Genomic DNA, 22,459 nt, shown 5'->3' on the forward strand with positions numbered 1-22,459 from the left:
TGGTTCACACATCATCACTGCTGATGCAATGAGTCTTCCCCTACAGGAAGTGTTAGATGTCCCAACACCAGGCTGTGTTATACATCTCATGGATCACTTGGACAATTCCACCGTTGACTCGACTGCCATTTGTGCTCATCCACGCAAAGATCCCATCCTCTCTAAGGTTGTTCAAGCCACACAACATGGAGGATTCAATCTCCTACATGATGTTCCATATTTACCAGTTCACGCTCGTAAATATGAACTAAGTGTTGAAAGGGGGTGCCTTCTGTGGGGTTCACGAGTGGTAATTCCCCAACGTCTCAGGCAGAGAGTATTGGACAAGCTTCACCAATGCCACCCTGGCATAGTCAAGATAAAGGTATTTGCTAAGGCACCACTACACCCCTGGGAATGGCCAGCTAAATCTTGGTAACGGGTTCACGTTGATTATGCCGATTACAATGGCCAATACCTACTTGTCATTACAGATGCATACTCAAAATGGGTCGATATCTACACAACAAGTGCAGCTACTTCAGCCACTACAATTGAAAGGTTGAGGCGCTGTTCATGGTCTCCTGCCAATTATCATCAGTGATAATGACCCATGCTTCACCAGTTCAGAATTCACAAGGTTCATGAAACGGAATGGTATTAGCCACAAATTTGTTAGTCCACATCATCAGGCATCAAATGGTCTAGCACAACGCTCAGTTGGGCTGGTTAAAAACGGTATAAAAAAGATGTTGGGGGAACTCTGGAAACAAAAATATCCCGTTTTCTGCTGACATATCGGACAACGTGTCACACAACAACCGGATCTACCTTGGCAGAGTTCTTGATGAGGCGAAGATTGCACACCAATCTGGATCACATGAAGCTCGCTACCTCAAGTGTTGTATATAACAACCAAGAAAGTCAAAAGTTTCACCATCACAAATCTGCCCAGATGCGTTCATTTAATGAAGACCAATCATTATTTGCACAGAACTTTGGTTCCAGACCCATGTGGTTGGCTGGTCACATTTTGGAAAGAGTATCTTCCTTATCTTTTCTAATCAGATTGCAGGATAGCCGGTTGGTTCGTCGTCACCAGGATCACATCAGGTCTTGTCGTTACACCATCGAGCCAGCAAGTGAAAACAATTCAGAACACATTTTCATGGAACTAAACAGGCCTCCAGATACGGCAACTGAAAATAACACACATCTACAGACTCCATTGATACATGGGAATTCGCCTGATTTTCAGCAGCCAAATATAGAAGTGAGTGAACATACCCCACCAGCCCAGCCACAATGATCGGGCCATACAATAAGATCACTGAATCGTTTTAGTCCAGATGGACTAAAGATTGAACAATTACCTTTTACTTTTTCTTAATCTTCAAAAAAAAGTATTTTAATATTCACATACTGAGGCAGTATAATCCTCGACCACAAAAGTGTCATAAGGGCAGTCTACCATGACCTTTTTCCATGATAAATGGACTTTTTTTTTGGGGTGGGGGGAGATGTGATGTACACAGGGGACTATACTAGTCAGACACTGGCGAGACACTGAGGACTTCCGGCTCAGGCTAAAAGAGAATGTCTCGGCTGAATAAAATCTCAAACAAACCCAGCGTTTGTGTTCCCGGGGAGAAACACTACAACCACCATGTAACCTTATGTCTTGGAAGCCATTTCATCTACTCACAAGTTTATTATCTCCTTCAATTTTTTGTATTATTCTTCTACACTGTCTGGAATGGCTCTAGTAGTTGAACGCTTCTTCACTTGTTTAACATGTTCTTCATTCGACCTCCACCCCTTTCTTCTATAGATAAATTTCTTTTTACCGCATGAGCTTTTCTCAATTTAAATCATAAATAACTGATCAATGCTGTGTCAAAATTTCTTCATCAAATATTACTTTCACATCATTTAAAAAACTTTCTATCCTTTTTCCTTATCAACAAATTATTTCTTTGTTGCTGTTCCATATTCATATACAACAAAATGGCTTCCCCTTTCCTTGTAAAAAGTATTTGCCGGTAATATGTCCATGGTGAAACTACATTCTAAGATTCTTTCCTAGAATGCATTCCTATCACCACATCCATGTCCTCCATGGGCACTCTAAAAACTAGCAGATGTTTTTCCCAACATGGTAATTCAACTTTCTTAGCTTCTCACCAATTATAAGGATTAATGAGATAGATTGACACGTAAATAATAAAGAATCTGATGAGAGGATTGAAAATGATGATCTGAAAGAATGAAATTTGATTACTTATAAAAATGGTTTATGACAAGTGTTTACTGACATTGGATGTGTGGTAATAACTAACAACATGAATGTCAGATGATGTGGAGATGACTGCATGATCTCATCTGAACGAACGCAGGAAGAACAGACAAATGGATGTTCTAATTTCAATAAGTGGAAAACGGAGAGAGAGAGAGATAATATATTGCTCTAAAAGGCAGAAAACGATTGGAAGTCATGTCTTTTATAATGATGACTCACATGGATAAATTAATCAATAGTCGACTGTCCAGCTTAACTAGATATTATAACAAGAACTCTTATCTGATTTCAAATAACTATTTCTTAGAAATGATTTACTTACCCTGGGCAGCATTTTTGTTGAAATCCTATAACAGCCTCTTCCATTGAATTGAAGCCCTGGTATTTTGAATAATCTTTACTCACAAAAATGTAGTCAGTCAAATTAAAAAGAATAGCTGCAAATATATATGTATATATGTTGTGTAGTTCCAACGAGAGAAAAAAATGTATATTTAAAAGAGTGTAGCCATCAACAACTGTGGGTTTTTTTTAAAGGTTTTCATCATATTTTTATTTTAAAATATTTTTATAACGCGTTTCGAGCTTAGGGTGTGCTCTTTTCAGATGTTTTCGTAAAATGTTTTTCTTTAAAATGGGAGTTTGTAGAGTTATTTTTACCTCCGCTGATACTAAATGTGTTTCTCAGAGTGATGTGTGGTCTCAGACACTCTGACTCCAACTGTAAGTGTTCAAAGTGTCCGGTCAAAGTTAGATTCAAAGAGGGGCCCCTAGTCCATTTGGTGAAGGTTTTTATGTTTTTTTTAGGGTTCTTTTTAAAGACTTTCTTTCCCCATGTACAGCACACACCCACACACAATCACACACGCATACATATACATTCATGTACATGTACACATGCACACACACACAGGCACACACACATACACACACGCACATACATAGAAATATATGTAGGAGCATACATATATACATACCCACCTACACACTCACACACGTACTCACACACATCCACCACTAACACGTCAATTATTTTTATTTTTTTTTAAATTTCTAATTGTTTGTTTAGTTTAGTTGAAATTATACGTATGTATGTGTATGTATATATGTGTGTGTGTGAGTGTATACATATGATTGTGTATGCGTGTGTGTGTATATATATATATATATATATATATATCATCTGTTATCTATGCTACATCTTGTTTGTGCGTGTGCGTGCACTTATGTTTGGGTGACCGGGTCCATGTGTGCATATGTGCTTGGATTAGGGGGGAGAGAAAACTTCAACCAATATATACATAAGGTGGGATGTATGAATATGTATGTGTATGTGTGATTGTGAGTACATGTGCCCATATATATATATGGGTGGATAAATGTATACGCATCCGTATGTGTGTGTGTGTGTATATATATACATATGTATGCATATGTATGAGTGGGTAAATGTGTTTGTATGGATATGGATATACGCGTATGTGTGAGCCCCTGCATATGTCTGTGTGTGTGTGTGCATGTGTGTGTGTGTATGTGTATGTGCCTACATAGTATGTGGATGTTTGTGAGTGTATATGCACATACATGTATGTGTGTATATATATGTGTGTATGTGCATGTATATGTGTGTATATATATCTTCTCCTACCTATTCTCCATCTTACTTGTGTGTGTGTGGGTGCGTGTACTTATGTCTGAATGATTAAGCGCATACATACATGCGTTTTGGTTGGGAAAAAAAAAAAAAATATATATATATAAAAAATAAAAAAATAAAAATAATTGACGTGTTAGTGGTGGATGTGTGTGAGTACGTGTGTGAGTGTGTAGGTGGGTATGTATATATGTATGCGCGTGTGTGTATGTGTGTGTGCCTGTGTGCGTGTGCATGTATACATGTACATGAATGTATATGTATGCGTGTGTGATTGTGTGTGGGTGTGTGCTGTACATGGGGAAAGAAAGTCTTTAAAAAGAACCCTAAAAAAAACATAAAAACCTTCACCAAATGGACCAGGGGCCTCTCTTTGAATCTAACTTTGACCGGACACTTTGAACACTTACAGTTGGAGTCAGAGTGTCTGAGACCACACATCACTCTGAGAAACACATTTAGTATCAGCGGAGGTAAAAATAACTCTACAAACTCCCATTTTAAAGAAAAACTTTTTACGAAAACATCTGAAGAGAGCACACCCTAATCTCAAAACGCGTTATAAAATATTTTAAAATAAAAATATGATGAAAACCTTTAAAAAAAACCCACAGTTGTTGATGGCTACACTCTTTTAAATATATATATATATATATATATATATATATATATATATATATATATATATATATATCAATCAAGTTAGGTATTTTTTTTTAATATATTTCTCTGTACAGGATTCACCCATAAACTAATTAAGCAATCATTCTGGAACACAACTGCTAGGTGTATAGGTTCAAATGAAGACTATATTTAGTTTAATTTAGTTGTATGAAAATTGGAATAATCATGAAATTATGGAAATTTAATGTAATCTATATCAAGGACGTGAGTTGTCATCCTTAAAGTAAGAAGCTTAAGCTAAAATTACAGACCTGGTGTGCAAGTTTTATCTTGCCTAGGGGGTGCTTTGATTTTTGTTATTATTATGTAATCTAATTAGACAATGATACACTTCACTAAACAGAATCGTGACATGTAATAGATGCATTCTTTCCCTCTCCACATGTCACCGTCAACTGCTGACCTGTTTTAGATTTAGAGAATTGAAAAGTTAATTAGTTTAATAGGTGAAATATGATATTTGAATATAGAACACTTTACAGTTTGCATGTAAAAGGGTGAATTTTTTAATTTAGTCATGTGACTTTTACATATTGAAATTTTGTTCAATTCTTCAAAATAAAATTTTAAAGAAAAGACACTTATCAAAGCTATGATTGAAAACTTTTCTTACAAAGATCTATATTTATTATTGAGCACTGTTACATAAACACAGTAAAGATTTATATTACTTGGATCCTTCAAACTACTGTTCTCATCTTGAGTATTATTTGTACAACATTTAAGTCAATGTAACCTTTGACCTCCTTCAGGTGTATCTTGTAAAACATGGTAATCTGCATGGAATTTTGAACAGAACCCTCATTCCATCAATAATAACTGGGTAGAATACCTAAGAAATTTGCACTTATATTTTTGGTTTTTGTGTTGCTCACACTGAAAATTGAATTTTCAATCTCTAAAAGAGTGCAACTTTTACATTAGAATTTTATCAAGTACTCTACTCACTGTGCCATGGGTTCTTGCAGAAAATTCTAGACGCATATATATATAATTGAAAATAACACTCAAGACAAGAACAGTAGTCAGAAGAATCCAAATAATACTAGTCAATCCTTATCTAAAAAATTCAGAAACAGTAAAGATTCTCTGGATTTTAACCTATGGATCTGGCAGAATGTATAGAAAAGTATACATACTGTAAAAACATAACAATGAGGGTTAATTGATATAGCTTTTTACAAGAACATCTCTAAATTTTTTCTAGCAAATATTTTAGCATAAACGTTTCCTTACAAAATTCTGGCACTGCTTTTTCCAGTTCAACAGATGTTCTGATTCGTTTTCTTGCATCTGTTTGCTGATTGTGATTTGCTATTTTCTCAAGCATTTGTTGAATCGCAACTGCATTTGTCTGTCCTCGCCGAGCCTGTTGATAAATCAGCAGAGAATATAGATTAAATCAAACAAAACTGGGTGATAGAATTGAGATGGAGAAAGCGTTATAAAAATTGTGAGCCTCTTTATTTTATCAACTATATTACATATATGACAATACATTTTGTACAGGCCCCTTTGCTCACAGATAGTGCTAGTCTTTCTCTAATTATTATTTCTATGGAAAGTACTCGATTTTTTTAGCAGTGAAGTTTACCCTTCAGTATCCAAAATCAAAGTGTGTAAATTCGTTTCTGCACACCAAATTCACGCAGGCCTGAATTAATGTAAACAAATAATTATATTTTGACCAATCAGAGAACTTTTTGAATTTATTCGAATTAGTCTTTTTGAGAGCCGTCAAAGCCTTCAAAAAGGCAAGATTTTCTTTCAAATCATCACAATTCTCAATCCAGGTAATCATACACTGTCACACACATGCTCACACTTTCAAAGAGCAAGACACACACAATGGCTGCTTGAAAGCTTTGTATCCCTTAATGTTGACTGCTCATTTAAAGCAACTCACAATTGAAATATTTCCACACTTTTATCATGGAACTATTTTCTTGTATGAACACCAAAGAACATTAACTCTTATAAACAATCTTCATTGAATTATAATTTATTTTATTAACTCATTATTTTGATTTATTTACCGTATGATAATGTCTCTTGTTTTTCTCACATTTGATTGTAACTGAAAATATTCCTCTGAATCTGACTCATCTCAAAAATATATTCCACCTTACAAAACACCCTAAAGTAAAACCCCAAAAAACCTGTTATGAACACATCTCTAAAAACCAATGACCACCTCCCCATAATTGGTAATCAAAACTGTCACAATTTAACTCCAATCTCTGATTTCTTCTTGTAAGCCATTAATAACAAATGCTAATCTTCTATCACAACTGAAAAGAACTTTTCTTTCTTCATCTGTGTTTAAGCAAAATTTCCATGAACAGGTTTATTCCGAAAACTTATCTGTGGAGCACATTACCACAGAACTACTTCCATTCAGATTACAACCAAGTCATCTTCAAATCCAATGTTAACTTGCAATAAGCCATCCTCATAAATAATCAAAGTTTTTATACCTTTAATTATTTTCAATCCTCGCATAATATTCTTCAGCATTCAGCTATCTGAACCCTTATTCTGGAATGGTTTTTGATTTTAATAAATGGTAAGTCATTAACAAAAGATATTGTGATGCTGATGATGACAACAATAAACTCTCCCGTTCTGTACAACTATCATTCTATATTGTCAGGATTTAAGCTTCTTCTGAGGTCATTGGATCTAAGACTGTTTTTACATCATTTTGGTCTTGATAACGTTTGATGACATTCATTTGTTTGTCATCGCATTCCTGCAAATCTTTAACTTAACATATAGACTTTCCATTGTTTCACAAACAGTTGTTAAATCATTACCATAAAGTATTTCTCGTGGACAACACATACACTGATCTACTCTCAGTTTAACATTAAAGCTGTCAGTAAATGTTCAGTTAATTCTATGACTTTAAGCATTTCGGTATGCCATTCAACAACGTCCATCAACAGCATACTTGATTTACACAAATCCCACTCGGCTTAACACATTAAATCACATAAAGTAAAATATGAATAAATATAAGACCAGGCATAAAATTAAACTGCATTTAATTTATGTTTATTCGATTTCTTTTGTGCTGCTCATTCTCCCAGCCACCTTCAGGATAGTTTACAATTGTACTCTGATTCCAGCCTTTCAAAATAACCCTTTCTTTTATGATCTGATTTTTTAAGTCTGTGATTATTTTAATGTCTGTTTCTTCTGCAACCTTCAACATTTCTGCATTACTTGTAGGTCTTGCAGCCTTACTCTTATTTATCTTACAGCTTTCCATGCCATTTCTTTCTCAAATCTTTAAAAAAATTCAATTATAAAAATATATTCTCCTGAAGGTTGAAGGTTCAATTCTCAGTGTGGATGATTAAAAAATACATTGCGAATTACTTACGACCTCTATCCAGTCATGGCTGATGGAATGACAGCATGCTACCCCGTGAAGTAAATAAAGGGTTACATTTGAAATTCCATGCAGATTCCTGAGTTCAACAGAAACATTCCCGAGTTCGACATGATATATCTGAAGAAAGCTGGAGGTTACATCAACCTAAACATTGTGAAAATAACTCTTAAGATAAGAACAGGAGTTCGAAAATCCAAATAATCCAAATAACCAATCCTCATCGCAAAAATTCAGAAACATAAGAAGAGTGCGTGATTTTATTGCTCATTAAATATGGTCAATGATGTACCTCAAAATGTATCCATTTGTAATTGTTTTTATCAAGATCAATTTTTTCAAAGTCTTCTAACTTTATCGAAGGAAGTTTCCTAGAAAATAGAAAACAAATTTTAAAAATTTTATTTCATTGAGTAATAACAGAGATTAAAAAAAAAACTTGTACAGAAGGAACTTGGAGAAATACATTTTAAAATTTTCACTCAAGAAAGAATATAAAAGCAAACATCAAATATTAATTGAAAAAAACTTTTTGTTTGAAAAATATTACAAAGAAAATGTTGCAACAACTACGAAATAGACACTCCAGAAGGAGTGTAAAAATAAAACATTTAATATTAGTTATAAGTATTTAAATTATGCACAAGCATTGTTCAATATATATACCCAAAAGAAAATACAATTCGGAGAAATTAGGCAAAAACAATTTATTTTGGTTTGTGACCTATTTGTGTTCAAAAATAAAAACAAAACATGTAATAATAGTTATTACGGGTGTGAGCCATAAGAAAAATTGTTTTTCAGTTAAGCAACCCTCTAAAAAAATGTAACTAGCAGTGAGTACCTGTGCAAACACAAAAAAAAAAAAAATTAGGCGCAGTAGATAGGCTCAAACGTGTAACGCTAAGAGGAAAAGGAGGTGCTAAAAACGGAAACGCTTTAGTTGACTGGCTTAAGGTGAACTTACGACTCTCAAAATAATGCCTTTAAAGATTTGTCGTTTAATTGTACAAATATCCTTAAACTATTTAATCCATAAAAAGGACACTTGATCAACACTGGAAACTTTATCTAGTGTAAAATTAAATGAACATTTTATTTTTATTGTTCAATGTTTTTAAATTTTAATTATAAAACAAAACATTTAATCATTGTAAAACTTCAGCTTGCATTATTTCTTTTTGAGAACAATATCTACTGTAAAAATAAACAAACATTTTATTTTTATTAATCAATGTGTTTAGACAGTTTAAAGGTTCTCAAATCATACAAAATCCAGGTCTTGACTATAGTAATCACTTAATCAGTTTTTTATTTTTTTATTTAGCGTATAAAGAAAGAATTTTACTAAGTTGTATTTTAAGAAAAAAAAAAGGTGTATCTAGATGTTTGAAAATGAAGAAGAAATCAAACGTGTAAAGATTTCCAAATCACACAAAAGCCGGGTCTCGAATTTAATAATCACATAATCAGTTATTTTAAATTTTTTAATCAGTGTATAAAGAAAGAATGTTAGGCAATCGAAATTAAAAAAAAAAGAAAGGTTTATCTAGAAAGAAGAAATAATGTCTATCAGCATGTGCCGATGTGTCAGAAAACAGTATGTATGGTGTATGTAAACACAGAAAATGTAGCATATTAGCATAGCTGTATAAGAAAAATTAACATGTACGGTATATTTAATGTACAAATGTAAGCAAGCTTAGGAATATGTTTCGATTTGAGAATATGTTTGTAATTGTGGTATTTTATTTAAAACGATTGCCTCTTGTATAGTGGGAAGCCATGTTTGTAAATCTCTGGAGTGTTAGTTTTTGTAGGAGGATTTACATTCTGGAATGAACAAATAGCCAATGAAATTTGGTAGAATGTGAGAAGGAAGAAATTATTTTTGGAATTGGAAAAAGGAAAGATTATGTTATGTATATAAGTATATGAGCCAGATAATAAGGTTTGCAACCCCATATCTGACCATAATGCAGAACACCTCCTAGTGTTGACTGGGAAGGGTAGGAGTATTTTTTATTTAGAGGAAAAAATAGCAACTACTTACACTATAGATGGTTGCGACTGTGATGATGTTGCTCTTGGGATGTAATGTAGGATTTTAATATAACGAATAAATGTATGTAAGATGGCATTCAAAAGTTACATAATATAGTGGCTAATAGTCTAGACACAATCCATTTGTATGTGGCATCTGCCGAGTGTACTTTGCTCCAGAAGAGAATTTCTGCAATCAAATTATTATATATGAAGATGATTATATTATGCATATTTTTATGATTGATATTATTATTATTTGTACTCTTCCTTTTTCTTTCTCTTTTTTCTTGTTTATTCCCATCTCTTCCTTCCTTTCTTTTCCCTCTGTTTCTTCTCTCCATTTTGCTACACACTTTACTCTCCCGCCCTTTTTTTTTTGTCTTCTTTACACATTGAATTTTAAAAACCAAGGATTGATGTCAGCGTTTGTACGACATTCTGAATTCTGACCTGCTGAATTCGGTTCCAAGAGCTCGACTGCCCTTCCCTCTCGACATTAGTCTTTTTATATCGTCTTTTTGGGGGTGAAGCCTCATTGACACGCAAATCAATGTATATCACACAACATCTCTGTAGAAAATGTGTAAGGAAAGTCGTATAAAATTACTGCGCCCTCTGTAGATGTATAATGTTGCGCCCTCTGTAGATGTATAATGTTGCAGCAAAGTAAAGCAATTCAATAACCAGTAAACACCGGTTCTGCACGGAATCCAACTAGCAAGGTACCTAGACGGACGCGACCGGTTACTCAGAACGGACCCAACAATCGGTTACTCAGAACGGTCCCAACAACGGTAAGATATGCTCACACCCACACGGCACGAGAAGCAACAGCAACACGATTCACGAACAAGTCAATCATCGCTCTCCCAACGTCTTTCAATCACCCGCTTTTATGGCCGTTGCAGGCTGGCTAAATTTGCATATTGCGAGAATTCATGTGACTTTGCGAGATATCATCCTTTACAAAAGACGGTGGCCGCCATCTTGATCTTTCTTTCTCTATTTTCGGTCGGCGACGCCGAGCCGGCCCCAAAGTAAGTCTTTCCTTTACGTCCGTCTCTCTTACGCACACACACACAACACACAAACACGCGGGCGCTTGTCTCCTGGATGCACATTACACTCCCCCCTGATCTGATGATCACATAGGGAGCATTGTGGGGGTGGCCTTTTAGTGCGTGTGCTTCTGCGAAGAGGTACATTCACTGTTTCAGATTCGGGCTCTGGATCTGGTTCCGCCTCATCAGACGAAGTATCGCTATCAGTCTCTGGAGGGGGCTCACTGAATCCGTGTATCGGCAGCTTATCACTGGACGCTTCACTGCTTTCTTCTGTAGTTGTGTGATGCGCCTTGGTAGCTGGGCGAAGATCTCGCACATGTTTTGGGGTTCCATCGACCAAAACAGACTGCTGGCTAATCACTCCGGATATTTGTCCTCGCTTAAACTTGTCGGTGCACCGATTTCCTGGGGGCCGCACCCACACTAGGTCTCCCACTTCATATCTGTTACATGTTCCCTTGTTGGCTGGCTGCGTAGTGTTGATTCCTTTCACTCCGACTCGGTATGTGTAAATAGCATTCGCAGGTGCGGTTGAAGGAGACGTCCCGTCCTTTGGCGTAATGTTATACCAATATGTGGCTTCCGCAATAGTACATCGCTTCCTGGCAGCAATTCTCTTGATGCTGCGATGGCTTCTTTCAGCAATGCCATTTCCTGACGGCACATGCGCACATCGCAACTGTAGTCGGACGCCCCACTCATCTAACAACTGCCGGACTTGCTGGCTACAAAACGCTGCATCATTGTCAGTCAGGAGCTCTTCCGGCGCACCTCGCTCAGAAAAAATGGATGATAGGTGGCGAACAACATTTGCCGAATCCTGTCTGGTCATCTGCCGCCACACCGCAAATCTCGTAGGCCCGCAATCAATGAGAGTTAGAAAGGGCTTGCCACTACCACACACCCTCAACTTCCAATCGACCCTTCTGCCATCGCTCTGGTGCAGGATCAATAGACTGGCAAGCCTCACAATTTCTGATGATCTGTATGACATCCATCTTGGTCACTGCTGGGTATACGCGCCTCACAAAATAAAGGGTCCTCTTGATACCCAGATGTCCGCTCTGTGCATGAATTTTTTGTATTTGACATGGGTCGATTGCAACTGCACAAGATCGAGCAGTAATCTCCATTCCCATCTTCGCGGCTTCATACCATTTGTGAGGTACTTGGGTCAGTTGGTCAGCACAATTACAATGTGATGGCACCAGAGTGATGCTCAGTGATAGCCCATACTCAGATACCAGGTTTTTTAGCGTGTCTAGCCTTCTCCTTATAAACATTTCGCTTGCTGCCTTGGTACGGATTCGTGTCCGTCCTGAAAGTGTGTCAGACACCCAGTGGTAGACACAGAGAGAATCTGTGTACAAGGTCAACTTCTTAGACTGCCACTGCAGGGTCAGATTTATCCCCTATACAACGGCGTCCAGCTCTGCCAGGGTGATATGCTGAGAATCTGTTACGGGCCGCAGCCAACATGCATCTTCAAACACGTTTCCTCTTTGCTCCAACGATACTCCCAACGCCAAAGAACTGGCATCAACCCACACACCTACATTGTCTCTGTTAACACACCACCACCCACAGGCAGGGTCCTTCTTGTTCACTCTCTCCAGTGTCTCTTTAATCATCAGAGTTAGTAGGACATCATCGGATATGTCATCCCAACCCGTGGTTGTTAAATTTGCTCTGCGTTTAATTACGCCAACAGCTGCGTGGAGCCAGCCACAGGCCGGTAAGTAATCAACAAGTTTTCCACACCAAGAAAAAACAGTCCACTTTGTAACGATGTTGGGGATGCTTGGAATTTCACTGCCACGCCTCCATTGTAGGGTGCCATCTTCTTCATAAACATCCAATCCCAATACTCGTGCTCCTTCTGTAAGAAATGTGTAAGGAAAGTCCTTTAAAATTACTGCGCTCTCTGTAGATGTATAAGGAAAATCCTTTAAAAGTACTGCGCCCTCTGTAGATGTGTAGTGTTGCAGCAGCGTAAAGCAATTCAATAACCAGTAAACACCGGTTCTGCACGGAATCCAACTAGCAAGGTACCTAGATGGACGCGAACAGTTACTCAGAACGGACCCAACAATCGGTTACTCAGAACGGTCCCAACAACGGTAAGATATGTTCACACCCACACGGCACGAGAAGCAACAGCAACACGATTCCCGACCAAGTCAATCATTGCTCTCCCAATGTCTTTCAATCACCCGCTTTTATGGCCGTTGCAGGCTGGCTAAATTTGCATATTGCGAGAATTCATGTGACTTTGCGAGATATCATCCTTTACAAAAGACGGCGGCCGCCATCTTGATCTTTCTTTCTCTATTTTCGGTCGGCGATGCCGAGCCGGCCCCGAGGTAAGTCTTTCTTTTTCGTCCATCTCTCTTACGCACCCACACAACACACAAACACACAGGCGCTTGTCTCCTGGATGCACATTACATGATCCTTAAAGATTATCTCATAACCCTGTGCAAGATTGGCAATCCCATTAACTTCAAAAATCGCTAGCCTCTCAAGTAACTGTAGACACTACTAGTCTCTCAGACATTACTATACAATAATAATGTTTAGTTTCAGAAGAGTTTTCGATTGTATATTCTATACAAGTCCTGGATATGAAGAATTTTAATTGGGTACCTGTTCTGTACTGGTTCTGGATTTTATAAACACTGCTACTAGCCTCTCAAACAACGCTAGACTTTACTAACTTCTCAAACACTGCTAGAATTTTCTTGCGATAGGAATCAAATTGAACCGCGTTCTGCTATCAACCAATCAAAAACTAGAATTGTTCCAGCATTCCAGCACATAATTTTTTCATGTCAACACAAGAAGGATCTTTTACTCTTTACCTGCAAAATTATAAAATCCAGAATCAATACAGAACAGGTATCCAATTAAAATTCTTCATATCCAGGACTTGTATAGAATATACAATCGGAAACCCTTCTGAAATTAAACATGGCTTACAATTCAAGAGGTTATGAACCTCGTGGAAGACTTTACTTCGATGGATCACAATCAAAATTTGAATTGTGGCTGTTTATGAATCCAAAAGTTACACAAGGTAACAACCTGAAAGTAAAAACGACCCTGAGTTTATTGAAAAGAATGCTACTGTCTTTACAGAATTAATACATTGCTTAGATGACAGAAGTCTATCTCTTGGTAATGCAAGAAGCCTTAGACAATAGCTGCACAGCTTTGAACATATCAAGAGAGCATTATTTATCAAAAGAAAAACCCAAATTATCTCTTTATATACTGAACTGACTTCTCTAAAACATATGGAAACCGAGACAATTAGAGATATATTATAAGGGTCGAAACAACACAAATTCATTAAAAATGTCTGGCAAAGTTATTAGCAACAGTCTGTTAATCTCCATGGTCCTTAAAGGGTTGTCAAGTGATTTTAGACCGTTTACCACCATGATAACACAAAGAAAAACCCATGACTTTTAGTCAATTCAAGGTAGCACTTAGAAGTTACATGAAAACTGAGAAAATGATCACCGAAAAAAACGAATGTACAAATATCATGAAATTTAAAAATGCCTTAAATTATACTTAAATTATACAGCAGTCGAGTAAATTATATCGTTTTGAAAAGAGGCAATGCTAAAATCTCGCTAAGGAACAATAAAGGTGAACTTTGTTTCTGTATTCTGGAAAACGCTCTTCTAAATCCACAATTTAAACAAAATATATTTTCTGTACAAGCTGTCATTAAACAAGGTGCAGATATAAACTTTTAGCCCCAATAAATCAAAACTGATGTACCCGAATGGAACTATATTCGATATTAAAGAAAATGGAAGACGATATTATTTAAACAGTGTAGTCCCATCAAAAACCAGTTGCCATGATTTAAAAACATGGCATCAAATTCTTGGACACTGCAATATTCCAGATATCAAAAAGTTGCTGAATGTGGTTGTAATATTACAAAAATGAGCAAGAAGGATAAATGAAGAAGTTTAGTTCAAACTTTTATTGAGGGTCAATAGGATCGTAGTAAAAGCTGTTACTATTGTCAGAATGTGCCGGTGACAGCAGCAGTGGTGATGGGGATGAGGTCAGCTGCTTTGAATAGGAATGGCGGTCAGTCGGCAGGCTCTGGGAGTCGGTGGCAAAGGAAGGGTAGTCTGAATAGTTGCTGCAGATGTTCTCTGGCATTGGGTCGATGATGGTTGGCTAGTGCTGCTGCGACTGGCTTGGAATGGCACCACTATTAAGTGAGATCGATGGTAGTAGGCTGCCACTGCTGCTGGCTTCGGATGGCACTGATATTAAATGAGGTCAACAGTGGCTGGCTGTTGCTGCTGGCTTCGGATGCCACTAGTATTAAGTCAGATCGGTGGTTGCTAGTTGCTGCTGCTGCTGACTTAAGCTGCTGATATTAAGTGAGATCGACAGTGATTGGCTGCTGCTGCTACTGACTTAAGCTGCTGATATTAAGTGAGATCGGTGGTGGTTGGCTGCTGCTGCTGGCTTAATCTACTGATGGGACGGACTTCACTGCTTGGTAGTCTAGCCTGTTCTGCCTGCTTGTCGAAAAACAAGCTGTATTTATACTTGTCCTGGGGGACATAGTTGTAAACATGAGTGGATCCCAGTGTTTAATGTGTTATTTTCATTTTAGAATTGTGTTAGTTTTCATGTTTTAACATACAGCACGGAATCATCTGTCTGTATTCACTTGTCCATATCAAATTGAAACTGATGAAGTCATAGATATATTCGAGTAGGAATTGCACACTTACAGTGTTCCATGGGTTAATTATTTGTGTCAATGTATGTACTGGAGGGATGTCGGCTGTGATGTTCATGCTTCAAATTTGATTCTTCTTTTAGCGGTTTTCTTTGCTGGGATGATTTGCAAATTATGCCATTGATGTAGACATAGAAAGAAATAGGCTTTGAATTGTTGTGTGCATTTGATATGACTGTTTAGTTTGTGTCGACAAACGGAGTTTGTCTTAGCACCGCCGTCGTTGTCACTATCACTGTCCCTGCTGATTTATGTTTTGTTTATATGGAGGGATATGCGATATAACATGGTTGATGGAATAAAAATAAAAATTTCTACAAACTTGACAAACTGTGACATTTGTCGACAAAGTAAAATGGCAAAGTACCAAAACAAAATGCCACACAAGAAAACCACGAAAATCCTATCACTAGTACGTTGTGCATTGAACGATCCCGAGAAACTGATGGGTAGAGAAAACTTCAGGTACACATGAAATTTTGTAAATGATTATTCTGGTTTAATAATGGTTTATTTCTTAAAAAAACTAGAAACTAAAAAATACTTAGCTGGCATGGCCCTCTACGGCGCAATAAAATGTATTCATTCTGACAATGGTACAGAATTCACTAACAGAGACTTTGAAATTTTATTAATTAATCATCATATCAAACATGAAAAATCGACCCCTAATTCACCTCACCAAAACGGAACTGTGGAAATATCATGGCAGGCACTTCTTGAAATGGCAAAATGTCTACTCATTGAATCAAAACTAAAAAACCTCTGGACATATGCACTGCTGCATATATACGTAACCGGTCATTTAACAAAAAGACTATCTAGAACCCCATATGAAACGTTCTGCAATAGAAAGCCAAATTTAAGCATGATGTATGTATTTGATTCATTCATTTATAGATAAGAAAAACAAATTAAATATCGAAACCGGTCGAGGTATATTCCTTGGGTACAACAAAAACAGCCCAGCCTACTTAGTATTTTTTCCAGACAAAATTAAAATAAAAAGAATCCGATGACAAAAATACATCATATGAAGAGGATGAATTAATATTTCCTCAAATTTATAAAACAAATGACGACAATGAAGTCGCTATTGACAAGGACAAGAGTATTAAAATTTATGAGAGCAATGATGTTGATGTTAAAATCAAAAATTCATCTGAAGTAGAAGATGACTCGATTTTTTTTGTGGTTAACAATTTGATGTCTCCACAGACGCCCAATTTTCATGCTCTTTCAGATAGTAACTCTGGTGTTGTAAGGGCTATAGAGACAAAATATAAAGGCAGTGGTGTGAGCAAGTGCAACCCGGAAGCATATATAGGGTAATTTAGGGTCTTCTCTCGAGATGTCCCTACCACTTGGAAAGCTATCTCTAATATAGGCACATGGCGATCATGGGAATCAGATTTGGATGTTAAGTGGTACAATGGGGAAAAAAAGGTGTCCGGTTACTTTTAATGCATCTAAAACCAAGCTTCTATCTTTGTATCATCAATGCTCTGATCCCCATCTAGCATCAATTGAAATGAATGGCTTTCGTCTTGAGGAGGCTCCATGTTTTGACAAGCTTCTGGGCGTGACTTTTACTCCTGATCTAAAATGAAACATGTACATCAAATCTGTTGCCAATGTCACTGGAAAAATGGTGGGATCTTTCTAGATCCTTCCAGGCGATCCAGTAGACATCTACCTGCTGATGCAATTCTCTACCTATATAAGAGTCAGGTACATCCAAGGGTGGAGTATTATTGCCAATTCTGAGCAGGAGCTGCAAGAAAGACCTTATCCTGACTTGACAGAGTTCAAAATAGACTTCGTAGCCTAGTGGTGGGGGATGCTCTTTTCTCTTCCCTGATGTGGCACTATATCTTAGTGCCCCGGTTGTGGTAGTTGTTAAGGCACCCTCCCCCTGTCTGACCAGGTGGTAATTAGGCCATAGACGGAGGGATAAACAGAAAAATGCAACCCCATAATTCCCTTTCTTTTATCGACCTCTTTCTGTCCGGACCGCCATGAGGTGAGCACGCATATTTCTGTCTCTCTGTAAATGAGGGGAGGGGGGTATACTCTCTCCCTCAGCACTAGTTAGTTAGTTTTAATGAAGTAATGGTGAAAATCAATGGTAGGATATGTAAAATGTATGTTGATATTATAATCTATATATTGTATACATTTTATAAAATAAATAGTTAATCATATTTCATATTGTGTTGTGTTGTGTGTTTTTTGTGTCTGCCATAAATGTCTGCATTAAAGAATGAATGAGGAAAAGGAAGATTCCAACCCGAATGCCACCAAAGGTCAAGACGTTTTCTTGGGAGAAAAAGGAGCCACACAGCCACATCCAACATCTCAAGTATGCTTTTCCTCTTGATACTCAGACCCTTATGACTGGCCCATCTTCACATCATCATGGGACCGTTTCTAAGACATTTAGTGTAACACGTTGGTCGGTCACACACCAGTGACTGGCTAATCGTGCTATGAATGTTGCCGTGACCAGGATTATTTCTTGCATAGAAACAAGCACAAACCTACGGGAAAAAAATCCACAGACACAATTCCAAAAAAATTAATCACTAGACAAATAAAAATCAATGGATATAATACAATAAATCAATAACTAGCCGAAGGTGGATCCACTGAAAACAGCTGCCAATCACTACGACAACAAAAAAAAAAAAAAAAAAAAAAATAACCACTAGACAAACCAAAGTCCATGGAAACACAACAACACAAGAACTCAACACAAGAACAGTCACTTCAACCCAGCATCTACAGAGGAAAAAGAAGACACTAGAAAACTCCAGAAAAACTAAGGTAGGTGACTTTCCTCTGCTCTTTTAGTTACTCTGCAAAATTATTTTGTCGATAGAGCTTTTTGTTTAAATGTCGGCTATTAAAATAATATATATATTAAGACAAAATGATTAAAACTGACCAAGCCCAATTTAACAGAGTCCTCACAAGTGGATCGAAGATCCCAATCTTTGCTGGGACTTTGGGCCATGGCTAACAGCTCTGAAAAAGAAAAAGTGGATCTACCAGCTAACAGACCCAGAACTAGTAAACCGGGCATATGATTTTACGGACGGCCTAGTATCGGAAATAATCGGAGAGTTTCTCGATGATCATCTGAACTGCATCAGTAAGGATCTGCTTAATCAAGTTGCAGCCCAGTACGGCAAATTCACAAATGCTGCCGACGCTGCTTGGGCTTTAATAAGAATAAAGCAAGATCGAGGTGAGGTACTCACAGATTTAGCAAGTAGGATAAACAAACTTGCTAAGTTAGCCTATACGAACGCAGAGATGAGGGAAGGTCCAACTGTGCAAATGCACTTAACTGAATTCTTCATAGATGCATTAAGTAACCCCTTTATTAAGGAGGATATGGTCAGATCGAATCCCACAACATTATCAGAGGCCTTGTCTGCTGCTAGACAAGGCAAAATGCTCTGTGAGCGACCCCGAAGTGGCTACAAGAAGGAGCAGGCTTTCTTAAATGATAGCATTAACAGGTATCAGGGACTAAGTTGGGCCCCAACTACTGGCAATGGTCACCTGAAGAAAGATTAAATAACTTCACTTCAGGAAAAACAAGGCAAGGTTACATTCGAAACCCACTCACCATCGACCGCCACAGAGGTCAAACACCCGGACATGCAATCATGACAAACCCTCAAAGAAAGGAGTAACCCTGGGAAGGATAAACACCAAAGGTCATGGATGTCTAGAAAGCAGTGAGAGCAGACCTAAATGGTCCCACCAAAGAAATAAATTGGTCAAGAAAACTTGAGGAAATAGAGAGACTCGAAGAAATAAAATCCTCAACCAGGGTTCCGGAATAAAGTGTATAGTTAAAATAAGAGGTAAACAGATAGAGGCACTGATCGACACTGGATCAGAAGTCTCCCTCCTCAAAACATCAGTTTTTGAGGAGATAAAAACGCATGAAGGAGAGTTAAGGGAGTCTAAGCTAACAGTTACTCTTGCAAACGGGCAAAGGATGCCACTAAAAAGCATGGCCCATTTGTCTATTAAAATGAAGAAGGTGAAAACTTTGTCAAGGTTTTATATCACCCCAGACTTAGATCGGGAGTTGATATTAGACGCAGACTGGTTGCAAAGGAACCAAGCCCAAATAACCTTTCACGCTAACCAACTAACGGTTAGAAGGGTAAACATCCCACTTGGTAATAATGCCAGTGGTAGAATCAAGTTACCGCCATGCATTGCATCAAGGCATACTGCTAGAGCAGTTTTTAACAAACATAAAAAGAATCCATTCCATCAACATCAGACTTCAGTCCAAGAAAGGAAACCTGTAATAGAGGCAATTAAGGTATACTTCCACCTATCCAAACGACAGGTACCTGTGAACCTTAAAAACTTCAGAAAAATTGTCAGCCTTTCACAGGACTTTTCTTTTCGGAAAAAGAAGGGTCTTTCAATGACTAATCCCTTCACACAACATCTAAGAACTCTCAAATGCCTACAAAATATCTGGATAACCCACAACCTAGAGAATTCTCGAATTGACCCCTGTTCAATATTATAAAATATTATATTACAAAACAAAAAACTTTTGAAAATGGCTAAGAAATTTGAAAAAAAAGGAAAAGTATATATACACAGGAGCAAAGAGAAATTGTCACCAATACACACACACACACACACACACACACACACACACACACACACACACACACACACACACACACACACACACACAAATGTTGAAAAATTCAAAACAAATAAAGCTACACAAAAAGTTAATAAAAATCAAATGACTATAAAACTAAACAGGGGACGACTAATGTTTTTCAACAACAAAAAAAGAAATGATCAAATATTATATAAAAAAATGATCAAAAGAATGAATAGATATTCATTCTTTAAAAAAAAGTCCATAAAATTAAATGAAAAAATATTAACAGGGGAAGATTAACGGTTTTTTTTTTTAAAAATAAATAAATCATATTTTATTTAAAAAATGATCAAAAGAATTTATGTTTAAAAAAAGAGTGAATAATAATTAAGAATAATTGAGAGAAGACAAAAAGAATTTTAAAAATAACCATTGTGCCAACGACCAACGATATTATGACATTTGTTAGTGAGAGCAAACGTCACAAAAAAGGGCGGGGACGAAATGTGGCACAATGAAAAGCGCTCCTTTTGGGAGAGGGGGGGGGGTTCTACATTAATGAACCTTGTGCCTAACTTTATGTACTTGTGAGGTGCAGAGGTGTGTTAAGCAGGTGCTTGTGATTTTGAAAATGTTCTGGTATGACTCAAGCCAAGAATGACAGTTTGTTTATAATATTAAACCAAGGAAAAACGATATAAGACCTTAGAATTTGAAATGTAAAACCCGAAAGAAATCATGGATACAAAAACAAAACAATGTTTACACGTTATGTATGAATGTCTCTCTCTCCCCCTCTCTCTCTCTTTCTGTATTTCTCTCTTTCACTCCCCTTCTATCTCTTTCTTCAGTGAAAGAGAGAATTAAATATAATTTCATTGTTTTAAAACAGTTGCACCCCGTATGTGCGGGATATAGTAGTTTGGTGTGCATGCAATGGGTCGACTGAATATGCTTCCTACTTGTTAAATGTTAAATAAATTATATATTTTTTATAAAAATGCATTTGTTCGTTGTTTTTGTACAAGCATTTGATTTCAGCCTGCGGTTCCGCCCATTAATGCTGACAATGGAAAGTTGCCTATAATGATGCAATAAAGAAGTGCCCCATGCCAGCCGGTTATAGCCAACGACATCTCGATCCGTTGTGTTGCTGTTTCCATGTGCCTATCGTTAGATATTGTTTATTCCCCCGGGGAGCTGGTTGCATTCCTAGGCCGTTTATCAACCAAGTAACTCTCCCCGGAAAGCCATTGTGCCATACTTCTCACAGAAGAGACGTTGCAAGTCTGTCTCTGCTTTATCATTATTTTTATGGTAAGGGCTTGTCTGAGCTTCAATTTATGGTCCCACGTCGCCAAACATTCACAAGAAACACTTGTCTAGCTGAAAACACTATCAATAATTTCCCCCACTCTTTATCTGTGCCTAAACCTTAATGTAGATTCCATGAACAAAGCTTCTTTCTTAGAACTGCACACCTGTAGGACTCCCTTCCGTTTTCCTGTTTTCCAGCTAACTACAATATGGTCGTCTTCAAGTCCAACATAAACAAGTTCTTGATGAGCCATTTCCAATTTACCAAATTTACACTTCTTACGATTACTACTGTACAGTTTTTAACCTCAAGTGGCCTCTGAGCCTTCATAAGTGGTGACTTCTTTGTAAAAAAAAGCAGTAAGAATATCCTTTAATCACAAACTCATCTAGAGGAATATTCGATCTAATGCCAGTTTTGCTTAGGAATAATAGGTTTAGTTTCATCTCCTGTAATTTGGTTTCAACCTCTGGAAGGTTGAAACATAGACCTCTGATGTTGGAGGAGGAGACATAGTAGTGGAGGTCCTTGTTGGAAGTTGGAGTTCTGGGTTTAATCTTGTATTCTTTCTGGAGACT

General features: G+C 37.2%; 1 protein-coding gene across 9 annotated transcripts in view; it reads right to left on the minus strand.

The window, feature by feature from the left end:
• Positions 1-22,459, minus strand: part of LOC145279885 (ketohexokinase-like) — a 376,201-nt gene that overhangs the window by 33,048 nt on the left and 320,694 nt on the right. For all 9 annotated transcript variants that reach the window (XM_080131353.1, XM_080131355.1, XM_080131351.1 and 6 more), the window contains 3 exons: positions 8,306-8,384; positions 5,853-5,985; positions 2,601-2,715 (listed from right to left, as the gene is read on the minus strand). In XM_080131353.1, coding sequence (XP_079987479.1) covers positions 2,601-2,715; positions 5,853-5,985; positions 8,306-8,384 — 327 coding nt within the window. The remainder of the gene's footprint in view (positions 1-2,600; positions 2,716-5,852; positions 5,986-8,305; positions 8,385-22,459) is intronic.

This window comes from Euprymna scolopes, chromosome 7, assembly GCF_053919585.1.
Source record: "Euprymna scolopes isolate OS-2025 chromosome 7, ASM5391958v1, whole genome shotgun sequence".
Taxonomy (NCBI): Eukaryota; Metazoa; Mollusca; class Cephalopoda; order Sepiida; family Sepiolidae; genus Euprymna; species Euprymna scolopes.